Source organism: Microtus pennsylvanicus, chromosome 6 (genome assembly GCF_037038515.1).
Source record: "Microtus pennsylvanicus isolate mMicPen1 chromosome 6, mMicPen1.hap1, whole genome shotgun sequence".
NCBI classification, from domain to species: domain Eukaryota; kingdom Metazoa; phylum Chordata; class Mammalia; order Rodentia; family Cricetidae; genus Microtus; species Microtus pennsylvanicus.
Window position 1 is genome coordinate 90,197,801 of NC_134584.1, and position 16,497 is coordinate 90,214,297.

The window sequence follows — 16,497 nt, forward strand, 5'->3', positions numbered from 1 at the left end:
TCTAAGAAAGCGGTACCATTAGTTAAGGAAATCTATTCTGTGGTTACTGACCGCTGAACATTATTTGAGTTTTCCTTAGTTCCTTGAGGGCAAGGACAGCTTGTTGATCTCTCCTTAGCAACCAGAATACTGCTCAGAAGGTAGTGGGCTCTCAATCACTGTTTAGAGACTGAAAGAAGTAAAAAAGAAACCAAGGGAATGTGTAAAAATGAAGTACGCTTTTCCGGGATGCAGTTCCTCCCCGAGGCAGCAGGCGGCACCATGGCTATACCTGTCCGACTGCCTGCTATTCTTGGCCCTTCCGGCTGAACGTCTAACGCTAGGTCCCCGAAAGCGTTTGCTGAAATTAGCCAATAGAAAACTACTTTAGTTAAGCGGTCTTCCAAAGATACCCAATAAACACAGCGTTTCTAGAAGAGGGGCGGTGCGAAGGGGAGGGGCCGAGGGGAGCGGTTAGAGGTGGGAGTTGGTGCTGCCGGCCGGGCGGGGACGGAGGGCTGCGATGCGGACCTGGCAGCGACGGTGACCGGAGCCGCCGCCCGACATGAACTCGCTGGAACAGGCAGAAGGTAGAGTGTGTCGCCCGCCCAGTCCCGAGGCGGACGGGGTCGCGAGGGCGGCGTGCCGGGGACCCGGGGCGCACGGCCGCGGAGGGGTGCCACCTTCTTCCCGCTCGGGCCCCCGGGGTGGGGGTGGGGGCTTCTCATTGACGAGCCCTTGCGTGTTGTCGAGTGCGGATTCATGTTCTTTTTGTCTGACAACCCCACGAGCCGTAACCCGAATTTCTTCCTTTGGCTTCCGGTAATTGCCGGGGTTTCGGAGTGCTCTTGGCCTTGCAAAGTTTTACAAAAACTCCACTGTGGAAATAGCACCCCACTTCATTCAGAGGTGCGCCCAAGACGTAGGTGCTCGCTGCTGCCGGGACGATCACCGGTCACTCGTTCCGAGGAGGGGAGGGAGTGTCTTTGTACAACCGTTATCTGTCTACGGAAGTCTAGTAAGCCCATACTACAGAGCCATCCATTAATGATGAGAGCTAGGGCCTGAATCGGATTATTGCAGCCCTCATGGGTTTTGATGTTTCAACAGAAAGTTCGTGGTTGCACAGAATCGGAACTCAGCTGGATTTTGCTCCTTTTATTTGCAGCTCCCCGATTCCAGCTTTTGGCTCCGGCTGGTCTTCCTTATACTATTTTTCAAGCTTCTAAATGTAGACCAACTGGTTTCCAGAAGCTGGAATGAAATTAAAGTGATGTTTTTGTTGTGTCCATAAAACTGTCATCATAAGCAAAGAGGGCATGACGTATGGGATTGGATGTGTAAGGCCTGTAGCCGTTATAGACATAAAATTTCATTTTAATAAGTTCAAACTGGAAAGTGTAGGTAGAGAACTGAATTCTCTTTGCCTAGATCTCAAGGCTTTCGAAAGAAGACTTACTGAGTATATTCATTGCTTGCAACCTGCCACTGGACGCTGGAGAAGTAAGTTGCCGAATGCTTTCTAGGGGAAAAGGAGGTGCCGCTGATAACTTTATTACTAATTTATTTCATACTTTGGACTAATAAAGGCTTGTTTTACTCAGCTATCAGATTTCTGTGTTTAGACACCTTTTAAATATGCTACTTAGCACTGTCAACAATGTATTACAAAGAAATGCTTAAGAAAAGAAAATTATGGACTAGCAAGATGGCCTGGGTGCATGCAGTAGAGTTTAGACCTCAGTTTCATCCTCAGAAGCCATTTAAGGATCTTATTTATTTATTTATTTAGTATACAATATTCTGTCTGTGTGCATGTCTGCAGGCCAGAAGAGGGCACCAGACCTCTTTACAGATGGTTGTGAGCCACCATGTGTTTGCTGGGAATTGAACTCAGGACCTTTGGAAGAGCAGGCAATACTCTTAACCACTGAGCCATCTCTCCAGCCCCCTTAGAAGCCATTTAAATGGCCAAGGAGAGGATGGACTCCACGGAGTTTTCTGACCTCCACATGCATCCGTGCCTGTACATGTCATGCATATATACACACACAACAAATGATTTTTTAAAGAGAAAAATTATAACTGGCTACCCTAAAAGGACAGACTATTTTATATGGTTGATTTTTTTTTTTTATTCCATTCTATTCTATTCTATTCTATTCTTTTCTTTTCTTTTCTTTCTTTTTTTCCAAGACAAGGTTTCTATGTAGCTTTGGAGCCTGTCCTGGAACTTGTTCTGTAGACCTGGCTGGCCTCAGACTCACAGAGATCCTCCTGCCTCCACCTCCCAAGTGCTAGGATTAAAGGCATTCACCACCACTGCCCAGCCTTTTTATACACACAAACACACACACACACACACATACACACACACACATATATACATACACACACACATATATACATACATACACACATATATACATACATACACACACACATATATATATATATGATTTATTTATTATGTATACACACGTCATAGGAGGGCATCAGATCTTATTATAGATGGTTGTGAGCCACTATGTGGGTGCTGGGAATTGAACTCAGGACCTCTGGAAGAGCAGCCAGTGCTTTTAATCCATGAGCCATCTCTCCATCCCTTTTTTTGGTGGGCAGAGTGGGAACTGAGACAGGGTTTCTCTGTGTAACAACCTGGTTGTCCTGGAACTTGCTTTGTAGATCAGGCTGCCTTGAACTCACAGAGATCCATCTGCCTTTGCCTCCCAAGTACTGGGATTAAAGGTGTGTGCCACCACTGCCTGGCTGAATTTTTATTTTTCTATGAAAATACATACATATTTTAAAAAGTTTTAAGTATATTAGTGTTTTGTCTGCATATACGTGTGTGCATGCCAGGTACCTGCAGAATCCAGAAGAGGGTACCATATACCCTGGAACTGGAGTCTCTAGTGATTGTAAGCCACTCACTGTGTGGGTGCTGGGGACTGAACCCAGGTTCTCTGTGAGAACAGAAAGTGCTCTTATCTGCTGAACTGTCTAGCCAAAAAAAAAAAGAAATCATATTTTATGTGTATAATTGTTTTCTTTTTTGCCTGCATGTATATCTGTGTTACTGTGTGTGTGTGCAATGTCCAAAGAGGCCAGAAAAGGGCACTAGATCTCTAGGACTGGAATTACAGAGGGTTGTAAGTTGTCGTGTGGGTGCTGGGAATTGAACCTAGGACTTCTGGAAGAGCAGCCAATGCTCTTAACTGCTGAGCCACCTCTCCAGCCCAAGATACATGTTTTTTATTAAATGTTATAACTTTGATAAAAAAAACACTCAATAAAAATGTTAGTAACTAGTGAGCTTCAGATTAAGTGAGCTACTCTGTCTCATACAGTAAGTTAATAGCTCGCTGGTGGTGATTCAGTGAGCTACTCTGTCTCATACAGTAAATTAAACAGCTCGCTGGTGGTGCTGTATGCCTTGGGTTCCAGTACTTTGGAGGCAGAGGCAGGCACAGCTCCTGAGTTCAAGGCCAGCCTGGTCTACAGAGTGAGTTACCCTGTCTTGAAGGAAAAAGCAAAACAAAACGAAAAACCCCCAGGAAAACACAATTTGCCTACAAGCTATTGAAATATAATTTTGTTAAGAAAAATCATATTTTGGAGCTGGTGATTGAGAGTGCATCCTGATCTTGTAGAGGACTCATCCCATTCCCAGAACTCATGTCAGCCATCTGTAACTCCAGTCCCAGGGATCCGACATCTTTTATATTCTGCAGACATGTGCACAAGCCTATATGGATACACACATACAAATAGACATAATTTAAGATAATAAATCTTTTTCAAAAAAAGAAAAATCATATTTTGACTTGAGGATGACTCTGGTAGACCATGTGCTTAGCATCTACAAAGCTCTTGCTTTAAAAATAAATCATTCAGTTATACCTGTAAGATTAAAACAGGGCTGAAGAGATGGCTCAGCAGAGGACCTGAGTTTGGTTCTGAGCATCAACATGGTGACTCACAATCCTCTGACCTATGCAGGCCTTGCATACATATAGTGTACATATATACACACAGGTACATACAGATAGAATTACATAGATACTTAAAAAGCAAAGGTTATATTTCTTTTAATATATTTTTTAAAAATATTATATTGCATATATTGTTGGCATGTGTGCTTGCGTACAGGTTCACTAACGTGCCACAGCCCATGTTGAGGTCAGAGGACAACTTGTGGGAGACAGTTTTCTCCAGCCACCTTGTGAGTCCTGGGAATTGAACTCAGGTTACAAGACTTGATGGCAAGCCCTGTTGTCAGATGAGCCATCTTGATACCTCCTTAGTTGATGTTTAATACAGCCTAATGGTATGCTTTGGAGCCTGACCCAGAAAAGACTTTTACCTTACTACTGCCTATTCCTATTCCTAAGTATTGTGAAGGCTACACAGTATGATTTGAATGAGTTCTAGTTATTGCTCCAAGGAAGGGGCAGAATGGGAAATGTGATCAAATATAAAAGCATTGATATAGTCAAGAGAATGTTCTGCTCATCTATATTGAGACAAATTGTCTTTTTTCCCTCCTCCCTCCATTCCTTTATCTTTTTGGATATGGGATCTTGCTATCTTGCTCAGGCTGGCCTCCAATTACTAGGCTCAAGTGACTCTCCTACTTCTGCTTCCCGTTGTTGGGACCACAGATATGTATACCACTCAGCTTTGGACTAGCTGTGGGAAGCTGGACTCTGAGATTTAGTATCTCAGGCTTCTTATTAACTCTTATAACTTATATTAGCCCATAATTCTTGTCTGTGTTAGCCACATGAGTTGGTACCTTTTTTGGTGAGGCAGACACATCTTGCTTCCTCTGCATCTGGGTCAAAACTGCAGACTGAAACTTTCCTCTTCCCATAATTCTTGTTGCCATGCTTCTACTTCCTGCCTGGTCGCTGTCACCCTGGCTATACTTTCTGCCTATCTACTGGCCAGTCAGCATTTTATTAAAAATAATGCAAGTGACAGGGTACAGACTATTGTCCCACAGCATTTGCTTAGTCACAATATCCTTTTGTTCTTTTTTATTAATATTATCTATTCTTCAATTTATAATTTATTTAGATTTTAAAAGGTGAGGGTGTCTAGCAAATGGCTAAGCAGGTAAAGGTGATTGCTGCCAAACTTGATGACTTGAGTTCAATTCCCAGGAGCCATCTGGTGTAGGAAGACAACCAGCTCGCACAAGTACCTCTGACCTTGACATGTGCACCACGGCGTGCGCGCACACACACACACACACGCCATACATACACACACACAACTGAACAAATGTAGAATTTGAAAAAAAAAAAAGCTTAGTGGGAAAAAACTTAACCCTTTCTGGTTTCTACTAGCCTTAGAAATTTCTTTAAGTCCTTTCTTTTTTTATTTTTTATTTGTTTTTTATTTTTCGAGATAGGGTTTCTCTGTGTAGCTTTGGAGTCTGTCCTAGAACTCACTCTTAGACCAGGTTGGCCTCGAACTCAGTCCTCCTGCCTCTGCCTCCCCAGTGCTAATGTTAAAGGCCTGCACCACCACCGCCCAGTTTTAAGTCCTTTCTTTACTCCCCTTTTAAAAACCAGTACTGACTGGTCTGCTCACCAGTGACATCACACTCAGTGACTCCAACACTGCCCTTTGTTTAACTCAGCAGCGGTTGTCTGCCTGGCTAGGAATCACAGGACTGCAGTGTGGCTCAGAAAGGGGCCTTTGTGTGCTCCCATTAGAAAATGGGAGGGCTTTCTCTTTTCAGTGTGAGCTTACAGGATCTGCAAAACCACAATAAGAGCTCTATAACACTGAGTCTTAGCTTGAAATTCTTGGTTTTAAGTTTTAGACTTCATTCTCATGAATCCTAACCAAGAAGAAGTTGCTGTAATCCCCCATTCCTAGGGTTCAGAATGTTGAAGAGAGTTCCTCAAGATGGCAAGTCTGACTCTTGAGCCCAGCCATTGCTCTGTTTGATCAAGTGCTGCATTCTTTGGCTGTGTGTCAGGAACCGATGGAAGGGTATCAGGACATGAAGGGATGAAGGGTGTGTTTGCTTACTAATTTTCTGTTTATCTTTCACCAGTGCTTCTTATAGTGGTGTCTGTCTGTACAGCTACTGGTGCCTGGAACTGGCTAATAGATCCTGAGACACAAAAGGTAGACATTTTGTTTTAAAACCTTTAGCAGATTAAATGAGATACTAGATGTATGATGCTAATAATGAAATACGATGCCAACCTGCCTGTGCCTGCTACTAATGACTTGAATCTCATATTAATGACATGCTTGGTAATTGTTTGCTTAAGTAAAGCTCTAGCTGACTTTATGAGTTCGTTATCTTTCCTTTTGTTTTTGTTTGTTTATTTTGAGACAGTTTCTCTATGTAGCCCTGGCTGTCCTGGAACAAGTTCTGTAGATCAGGCTGGCCTCGAACTCACAGAGATCCACTTGCCTCTGCCTCCTCGGTGCTGGGATTAAAGGTGTGTGCCACACTACCTGGTTCAGTACCAGATTTTAAGTACTGTAATTTAGTAAATTATTTAATACCTTTCTGCATCCCATAAAGCATTTGAAATGCCAGGAAAAAGATAAAAGACAAATGTCACTGGTAAACAGATTAGACCAGGTGGCCAATATCAGGGAGGAACCAAGTCACTGATCTCTAGGCCACGTAACTCAGCGAAGTTGACAGAATTGAGTTATAAGTTGATCTCTAGGTGACCTGATCTTTGGAGTCACAATTAATTCCTTGTGTTTTCATTGTCATTGAAGAGAGAGTACCAGCTCCTCAAGTCAGCAAAGCTTTTCTTTCTCCACATTGGTCCTTCCATGGTTCTTGCCTGCAGTTTAATATAGAGAACACCGAGAGGACTCCCGCTGGGCACTGCACAAGCTTCGCTGTACCAAATGCAATATCAGATCTCATAATGTTAGCTCTGGAAGGATTATTTGATGAAATGATTCTGAAGTTTCCACCTCTTCTTGTACCTTCGTTTCAAGTTCAATCTTTTTTTATTAGAAAATCTGCCGTTTTGTGTTTTTCATTCTTTTGTTTTTTGTTTCTTTCTTTGGTTTTTATTTTTTTTCCTTCAAGGCAAGGTCTCACTATGTAGTTGTATAGACCAAACTAACTTCAAACTTCGAAAGATCCACCTGCCTCTGCCTCTGCCTCCCGAATACTGGGATTCTAGGCACACCCCCCCCCCCCACACTGGGTTAGTCTCAGGATTCTAGGTACACACCCCCACACTGGGTTAGTCTCAGGATTCTAGGTACACCCCCCACACACACTGGGCTAGTCTCAGGATTCTAGGTACACCCCCCCCACACACACACACTGGGCTAGTCTCAGGATTCTAGGCACCCCCCCCCACACACACACACTGGGCTAGTCTCAGGCTTCTCTTTCATCGCCTCTCTCCAGCTATAAGTTCAGTCTTATGATTTTCTTAAAAATAGGCTCTCCTTTTTTTTTTTATTTTTGAGAATGAAAATGTTTCTCTCTGTAACAGCCCTGATTGTCCTGGAACTCACTGTGTAGACCAGGCTGGCCTCGAACTCACAGTGATCTCTTGCCTCTCCCTCCTGAGTGTTAGGATTAAAGTGTACCACCTGGCTGTAGTTATAATTAAGTAGACTACATCTGTAGATTTATTTTCTACTTTTTAAGTTATACAGAAGGGGAAGCCCAATGATAAGGCTTTTGTCATCAATCTGGTTGGCAGTTCAGACAGCCAGGGGGTTGTTTAGGATGTACCCCCCCCACCCGACTCTCACTGAGGGGAGATGGAAAAGGACAGGAAGCAGGGGAGGTTGGTGTTGGAATTTGTGTTAATAGAAGGGGTTTTGTGGCAGACAGGAAACTCTCCTGTGAGTTCATTTATAAAATCTGATCTGAAGGCTGTACTTGGTACTCATCTGTAGGGGAGGGTAGAAGGAGGCTGGCAAGAAGATTAAAAAAGTTCTATCTTGGGAAATGAGTCTACTTCTAATTGAGAAAAATATAAGCTGATTTCAGCTAGTTGAGATCTTAATAAAACGAAGAATTAAATGTAATCGGAAATAGGCCCAAAACTGTGTAGTTAATATAATTTCTAAATTAGGTGAGAAGATAGCTTTTAGCCTCAGGGTTGGTTCTTTTTACTTCAGTGTTTAATAACCTAAACCTGATGAGAGTTCTAACCAGCAATTGTGTCTGAAGCAGAAGGTACGAATACAAAAGCCAGGGAGTACAAAGATACTGCAAACTTGTGAAAGAAGAAACTGCTGTTTAGATGTCATTGGTTGTCGCCCTGGAGGGAAGGAAGGAGGCTAATACAACTGCCCTAGTTAAAGTAAGAACATAAAGCCAGGGGTGCAGTTCTGTAATCTTGACATCATGGGAGACTGAACCAGGACATTTGAGTGATAGAGGCCAACCTGGGCTGCATGGTGAGACATTGTTGCTAAATAGCAACAGTAAAATGACAAACAATTTTTAGACTATAAAATATCAGAACTGGAGAAATGATTGAGTATTTGCTGTGTAAGCATCAGGACCCAAGTTCATAACTCCTACAGTCACGTGGAACCAGATGTGGCAGTCTGTGTCTGTAACCCTAGAGCTGGGGGAGGACAGGGTTGATGACGTAGAAGGATCCCAGAGCTTGCTAGTTGGCCAGTTCAGTGAGAGAGCTTATCCTAAAAAGTAGGGTGGAGGTAATAGAGTATAGTCTGTGTGAGTGCACACACAGACTATACACACATTTACAAAGTACTGTATGTGCTAACATTGTCCAGGCACATAGCCATCTTGTAGGAATCGATTTTCAGCCACACCTTTAATCCCAGCACTTGGGAGGCAGAGGCAGTAGGGTCTCTTGAGTTTGAGGCCAACCTAGTTTACAGAGCAAGTTCTGGGGCAGCCAAGGATATACAGAAAGACCCTGTCTCCAAAAAACAAACAAACAAACAAAAACCCCTCAGAAAAACCCCTCAGATTCCTTAAATTACATATATATATATATATATAGTGTGTGTGTGTGTGTGTGTGTGTGTGTGTGTGTGTGTGTGTGTGTGTGTGTTTGCTCCTCTTGTGGAAGACAGAAGACACTTTGGGAATTAGCTCTCTTCTTTTACCATGTGGGTCCTGGGGATTGAACTCAGGTTATCAGAGTTGGTGGCAAGTACCTTTACCTATATAACCATCTTGCTGGCCAGTTAAAGCTCAGAGATTGTAAAGCGATAGTTCTTCAGAGGCGAGCGTGGAGGCTTATACCTATGTTCCCTGTGCTTGGGAGGCTAAATCATAGGAGATACTGTGAGTTCTAGGCTGCCATGGCTACAATGTAAGTACCAGGTCAGCAGGGGCTATGTAGCAAGACCCTGTTTCCCAAAACAGAAAGAAAAGGAAGTCCTCTGGAACTTTAGCTTGTCTTCAGCATCACCTCATCTCAGAAATATTTCCCTCCTGGTGTTTTAAGCCTTGTTCTTTCATTTGTCCTTGTTGAATTATATGCCTAGTCCATTTTTGTCTTGCATGTGTGTATGCGTATGTGTGTTTAGCTTTCCATCATAAACCGTGAGATCTCTCCTGTGGAGAGAGTACTGTGCTTCCCTCCATTGTTTTTCCTATGTACTTCCCAATCCATTTACTTTCTTTTTCTAGACAGGCTACATGTTTATCTTTTTACTTTGCTATGTTTCCATTTCCAAGCCTTCTGCTTTTTGTGCCCTCTCTTGTTCTAGTATGGATCCTGGACTCTTGTCACTCTACATAGTCGTAGAGTTGTGCATTTCCAGATTTTTTATAGTCGTTTCAATATGCCCAGATCTGAAGGAAGTCCTTTCTCTCTCAGTCTTTCTAGATCTTTACAGATTCCTACTAACCAGTTTTTGTTGCTTCAGTGTCCATGGCCACCACAATTCTAATAACTTCAAAAGAAACTTTTTTTACTTAATATTTTTTATTTCATTTTTCAAGAAGCTTTAAAACAGCTTCATTTATAAAAATTCAAATAAACCAGGTGGCGGTGGCGCATGCCTTTAATCCCAGGCCGAGGCGGACAGATCTCTGTGAGTTCAAGGCCAGACTGGTCTACAAGGCAGGGCAGGCACCAAAGCTGCAGGGAAACCCTGTCTCAAAAAAAATAAAAAACAAAAAAAATTCAGATAAATATTATTTATTCATTTCAAGCAAAGCTAATGAAGGCGTTGTAGAAATTAAGCTAATAGGGAAGTTGGCATTTGTGTGGAGGGTGGGATGGGAGATGAAGATTAGTCTGGGACTTGGTTGTGAATGACAGAGCTGGCCTCACTCTCTTAAGGTAGCTTTTGTTGGTTTTAGTTTTTTGAGATAAAGTCTCACTATACAGCTATTAGCCCAGGCTGGCCTTCAACTCATGAGATCCACTTGCCTCTACCTCCTGAGCATTGAAATTAGGTAGTTTCATTACCGACACTTTTCCCAGCCTTGAAGCTTTTTGACGGGAAAATAATTAAATCAGATTTAATCTGTGTTTTCATTGAGACTAAAGGCCTCCAGCAGGGCAGGGTGGCACTGCTTTTAATCCTAGCACTCACTCAGGAGGCAGAGGCAGGTGTACCTCTGAGTTCAAGGCCAGCCTGGTCTACAGAGAGTTCCAGGAAAGCTAGGACTAAACCAAAAAACCCTGTCGGGGATTCGGGGGAAGAAGACATTAAAGGCCTAATCTACATTCATTGAACAGAAAGTTGAGGATTTTTTTGGTGGGGTGGCTTTCTGATTATAGGAATGAATTTGAAGTGGCCTAGAGTTTGGCATGGATGACGATGCTGTGCAATCCTGCCATACAAAGAAGATAAAGCATGTGTTCTGTTATCATAGCACAGCAATAAGAAGTAGAGTTGTTGGAAGTCTTCACACCCTTATAGTTGACGTGATGAAACATTGTGCATGTCTGTGTAGGCCCTAAGATTCTTAATCTCACACTTTTCTCTTACAGGTGTCCTTCTTCACGTCCTTATGGAATCATCCATTTTTCACAATTAGCTGTATAACTCTTATAGGCTTGTTCTTTGCTGGCATACACAAAAGAGTAGTTGCACCATCGATGTATCCTTTACTTGGAGTTTAATTTTGTCCTCTGAACTAAGCTGAAGAACCTTCCATGTTAGATCTAAGTGGTTGTTAGAAGCCTTGTTAATCACATTCCAACCCCAAGACAAAATACGTGAGAAGATTTGTCATGGCTCGTGATTTCGGAGGGCCCAGTCCATGCTTGGTTAGCTCTGTTGTGTTTTGGCCATGGTAAGGCAGCACATCATGGCAAGAAGCGTGGGGTAAAACAAACCCACTCACCTTATGTTGGCCAGACACAGTGAAGGTTCAGTAACAAAATATGCTTTTCAAAGTTACCCCCTTGGTGACTTACATCTCTGACTAGGCTCCACGCCCCTTAGCTATGAATTCATAGGTGGATTTATCTATTGAGGAAGTTTGTCCCTTCGTTATTCAGTTACCTCAACATGCCGATGGCTAACCTTTAACCTTTACCTCAACCTAGCCTTTAGCACATGAGCCCTTGGGGGCAACATTTCACATCTAAACCTTAAGAGATGCTTGCTTCGCATTGGCAATTTTCCTTTGACCACAATGATTCAGAATAGCTGCTCGATGCCGAACGATACTAGCAGAATACAATATGTCTTGTGATGATGTAAGTATTTTTTCATTAGAATATACCTGTACCCAGGTATGTTGTTGACATCTATAATCTCTGCCCAAGGGAGGCAAGAGGATTACTTCAAATTCAAGGCCACCCTAATCTACATAGTGAGACCCTGTTTCAAAATAGTAAAAATGCTTAGTGGACCTGTTTAGTTTTAGGAAAACAGACCTTTGGGTCCTGTGGGTCAGGCTTGGTGGCATACACCTGTAATCTCGGTACTAGGGAACTGAGGCAAGAGAAGAGAGTGTGAAGCCAAGGTCTTGGGTGTAGCTCAGTCGGGAGTTGTAACTGAGTGCTTGTTTATCACGAGTAAAGCCTTGGGTTTGATCTAACACCATGTGAAACCGGGCATGATTTACACCTGTAATCCCAGCACTTGGGAGGTGGAAGCAGGAAAATCAAAGTTTAAGGCTCTCCCTTAGCTATATACAAATTTGAGAGTAGCCTGAAGCTAAAAATACTGTCTAAAAACAAAACAAAACAAAAACCCACTGCCACCAAAAAACAAAAATCAGTAAAGGGGTGAAGGCCAGCCTGGACTCCATAGCAATTCCTTATCTGAACCAAACAAGATTATACCTGAAATCTCTTAGTCAGGCTTGTTGGCACACACCCTTAACCCCTGCACTCAGGAGGAAGAGACCAGCCTGGTTTACATAGCAAGTTCTAAACCAGCCAGGACTGCAGTCAGGGGTGCCAAACAAATTGGTGGGGTTGGGGGCTGGAGAGATGGCTCAGTGGTTAAGAGCATTGCCTGCTCTTCCAAAGGTCCTGAGTTCAATTCCCAGCAACCACATGGTGGCTCACAACCACCTGTAATGAGGTCTGGTGCCCTCTTCTGGCCTGTAGGCATACACACAGAGAGAACACTGTATACATAATAAATAAATAAATAAAATATTTAAAAAAAAACCAAATTGGTGGGGTTGACAATTGAATCTTTCTTATTTTATTTATTATTATTATTTTTAATTTTGAGACAGGCTGGCCTGGAATTTACTATGTCATCCAAGCAGGGGAGATGAGAGGACAACTCCCACAAATCTTTTTTTTCTCCTTCTACTTTGGGTCCTGGGAACTGAACTGATTTTGTCAGACCTGTCAGCAGGAGCCTTTCCCCACTGAGCCATCTCACTGGCTCCATTAGATGCCCTTTAACAGAAAGTTTTACATCTTTATTGAATGACTGATCATGTGTGTTTGTGCGCATGGGCACCCAAGTATGTCCATACCGTATGCCATGGTGCCAGTGGGAAAGAGAGATGTGCGGTAGTTCTCTGCTTCTACCGTGTTGGTTCTGGGGGCTGCACTCTGGTTATCAAGCTTGGCAGGCAGCAAGTGCTAAACCATGGCCCCCCTTTAAGGTCTACAAGTAATTGCTGGTGTTTTTAATAGAACTGTGAATTGACTTTTTCTTTTTTCCCTTTTTACAGACAGGAAAGCTAATTTTGAAACCTAGACCTCACGTTCAATGACAATCTGCACTATTGCTAGGGAACCTGAACCAGTCTTTCTTCAAATAAGTGACAGAGCAAAACGCCACCAAGGATTCCTCTTGGAATTGGATATGTGATGATTTAGCAACAACTGACAAGACGCGTGCAATATTTGCCCAGATTGTCTCAATGAAGAAGACTGAGCGCTCAGTGCTTCAGTACCTTTGGTTACCTGTGTTCAGTGTTAGTGTCACTTTAGTACTTCAGCTCCTGCAGAGTTTTGCAGATGAAGTATGTGTGTATGTTACTAAGTTAAACTTAGAAACCAAACCTCATTCAGTTTTTATAATGTATTTTTGCAAACTACTGTAAATAGCAAATCAATGCCAATGTTAAACCAAGAGGAAAATGTTTGGACTTTGCTCTCCTGCACCAGTATTTCAGAAACCATCTGCTTGGCATCTCCACGGCTCCTTAAACCTGGCTACTATGTGTGCCTTTCATTCTCAGCGCCTCCTTCCATTGTGCTGCGGGAAATACCAGGCTCCACTTAGACTGAGAAAACCTCATCTCCATTATGTTGAAATTGTATACATGTTTCGACAATTTTTGTTAATCCCAATACTGAATTCTGGCAACTATTGTTATATTTTTCAGTAAATTGTTCTCATTTAACACTAAATTACTTTTTTAAAAAAGAATTTAAAAAAACACCCCAAAGTCTTCTGAATGTACAAGTTAAATTATGTGTTGCCTGGGAATTTGACAGTCGTTATTTTAGGTGACTGGATTTTACGCTGAGGTAGACGTGTTAGACCAGTACTGTCCTGGTGTAGCTGATGGGCCCAGTCCATCACCAGTAACACCGGAACCACATCCCAAGCCAGAGCCTGCAGTCCTTACTGCTGGAGAGTCGTGATGGCATACTGTGTATGCGCAACAGCAACATGTACTACGTAGCCCTTGAAACGAAACTGTGGGATTGCTGTAAATACTTAATGGACTAGTGGTGCCTTTTTACCTGTTTATTAGAAGATTTTGAAAAGGTTAAATTATTTCATGAGCAATATTTTAAATTTCATCCAATATGAAACTAAATTTGAATAATAGGACAAAACCATTGAATTAAAGTTGCCATTTAACTAATACTTTTTCATCTTGACTTTCCTTTCAATAAATTGTATTCTTTGAATTGCAGCAATAAAACCCTCTGCTTCTAAGAATTCTCTAAGAGGGTATTCTCTATGTTCTGCATTGTGTTATTTTCTGTAAATTCTGTAGGTAAATATGTGCAAAAAATAAATATTTTATATATAACCAGTGATTAGAGTTTTTCTTTGGTTTATTATGTCTGCAACTAAAAAATATGTAAATGTATTCTGTATATTAGATACAAGCTAATTCCAAATAAGAAATTTTACTTTTTTTTGTGTGTGTATGAGTGTTCTGCCTTCATGTATGTCTGAGCACCACTTACATGCCTTTTGCCTGTACAGTTAAGAAAAGGGCAACAGAAACAGTGGAACTGGTGTTACAGATTGTGATGAACCACCATGTGGGGACTGGGAATTGAACCTCAACCTCTTTAAAAGCAGCCAGTGCTCTTACTGCTCTTACCCGCTGAGCCATCTCTAGCTCCTAGCTGTCTTACTGTAACTCTGTCCTGTAGACCAAACATAGTTGTCAGTACTATTCTAGACTATTAGCCTTCTTCATGTCTTATTCATCGTGGTCTAATATTGCTTGGCTTTTACTAAGGAGATGCAGGTTATGTCATGTTGCTCTTACAGGCCTAGATTGGTAATTTCCTCCAAGAGTGTAAAGCTGAAGAAGATGTAAGACCCTTAGTACTGGGGACAGGGAAGTTTGAGTGTTTAATAAGAACCTGGCTCCTAGAAGAGCTATATCTGACTATATAAATAAACGTGGCGCTTAGAGCCCACTGGCTCTAAGAAGCAGCATCCTGCTACAGTGCCAGAGGTTTGAGCTTTCCTCTTTTCTGTTTTTCTATTCATTCTTGTGTCTTGTTTTGTACTGTAGATGTTCATTTTGAGACCAGGCCTCACTGTTTCATAAGTCAGTCTTGAATTCCTGGGCTCAGGCAATCCTTCAGTGTCCTAAGTTTCTGATTTAGGGTGATTACAGGGATGTCGTCCCCCACCCACCCACCCAGTGCAAAGCAAGCAGCCATAATTATTTTCAATTCTTTAGGTATTTATGTTTTGCCTGCGTGTATACCACATGTCTATCTGGTGCCCACAGAGTCCAAAAGAGGATATCAGACTTCCTGGGACTGTAGTTGCATATGGTTATGAGCCACCATGTAGGTGGTGGGGATTGAAACTGTCCTCTTCAAGAGTGCTGAACCATCTCTCCAGCCTCTGGATAATACCGTCCCCACAATTTTTATGAGGCATGGTCCCATTTTGTAGCTCTGGCTATCCTGGAACTCACTCTGTAGACCAGGCTGGCCTTGAATTCAGAGATCCACCCACCTCTGCCTCCCAAGTGCTAAGATTAAAGGCTGTGTCACTACTTCCTTTAGACAGGATTTTTTTCCTTTTTCTTTTTCAAGATAGGGTTTCTGTACTGTAGCTTTGAAGCCTGTCCTGGAACTAGCTCTTGTAGATCAGGTTGGCCTCAAACTCACAGACATCCACCTGCCTCTTCCTCCCAAGTGTTGGATTTAAAGGCATGCATCACCACTGCCTGGTTTAATTTTTTATTTTAGCCGGGCGGCAGTTAGTGTTGGGAGGACAGTGATGTGTGGGAATGGGATCGTGTCCTTACTAGATATAACTGTCCATCTCGGAAGACAGCAGTTGTGCCACTACATATAGAAGCAGAAGGTGACTTTTTTTGTGTTTTTGAGACAGGGTTTCTCTGTGTAGCTTTGGGACCTGTGCTGGAACTCATTCTTTAGACCAGGCTGGCCTCGAACTCACAGACATCCAGACATCCACCTGCCTCTACTTCCTGAGTGCTGGGATTCAAGGTGTGCGCCATCACCGCCTAGTTTAGGTGACAATTTTTTTTTAAGATTTATTTATTAATTATGTATACAGCATTTTCCCTACATATATGTTGCAGACCAGAAGACGGCACCAGATCTCATTACAGATGGTTGTGAGCCACCATGTGGTTGCTGGGAATTGAACTCAGGACCTCTGGAAGAGTAGTCAGTGCTCTTAACCTCTGAGCCATCTCTCCAGCCCTAGGTGACAATTCTTAATTGTGCTATGAAGCAAAAGAACAGGTGTGTCTCAAGATCTCTGAAGTCAGAAGAGGTACCCATAAAGAAATGCCTCTTAACCAGACATGGGGGCTCACTTTAAATCCCTGAACTCAGGAGGTAGAGGCAGATGGATCTCTCTGAGTTTGAGGTCAGCCAGGTCTACAGAGTG

General features: G+C 42.5%; 1 protein-coding gene across 1 annotated transcript; it reads left to right on the forward strand.

Annotated features, from left to right (window-relative positions):
- The first annotated feature begins 433 nt into the window (after nt 1–433).
- Cnep1r1 (CTD nuclear envelope phosphatase 1 regulatory subunit 1) lies at nt 434–14,415 on the forward strand. Its single transcript, XM_075976824.1, has 6 exons — nt 434–569; nt 1,411–1,482; nt 6,053–6,126; nt 10,932–11,041; nt 11,591–11,645; nt 13,091–14,415. The coding sequence occupies exons 1-6, from the start codon at nt 545–547 to the stop codon at nt 13,130–13,132; spliced, it is 378 nt and encodes a 125-aa protein (XP_075832939.1). The 5' UTR covers nt 434–544; the 3' UTR covers nt 13,133–14,415.
- Nucleotides 14,416–16,497: the final 2,082 nt, after the last annotated feature.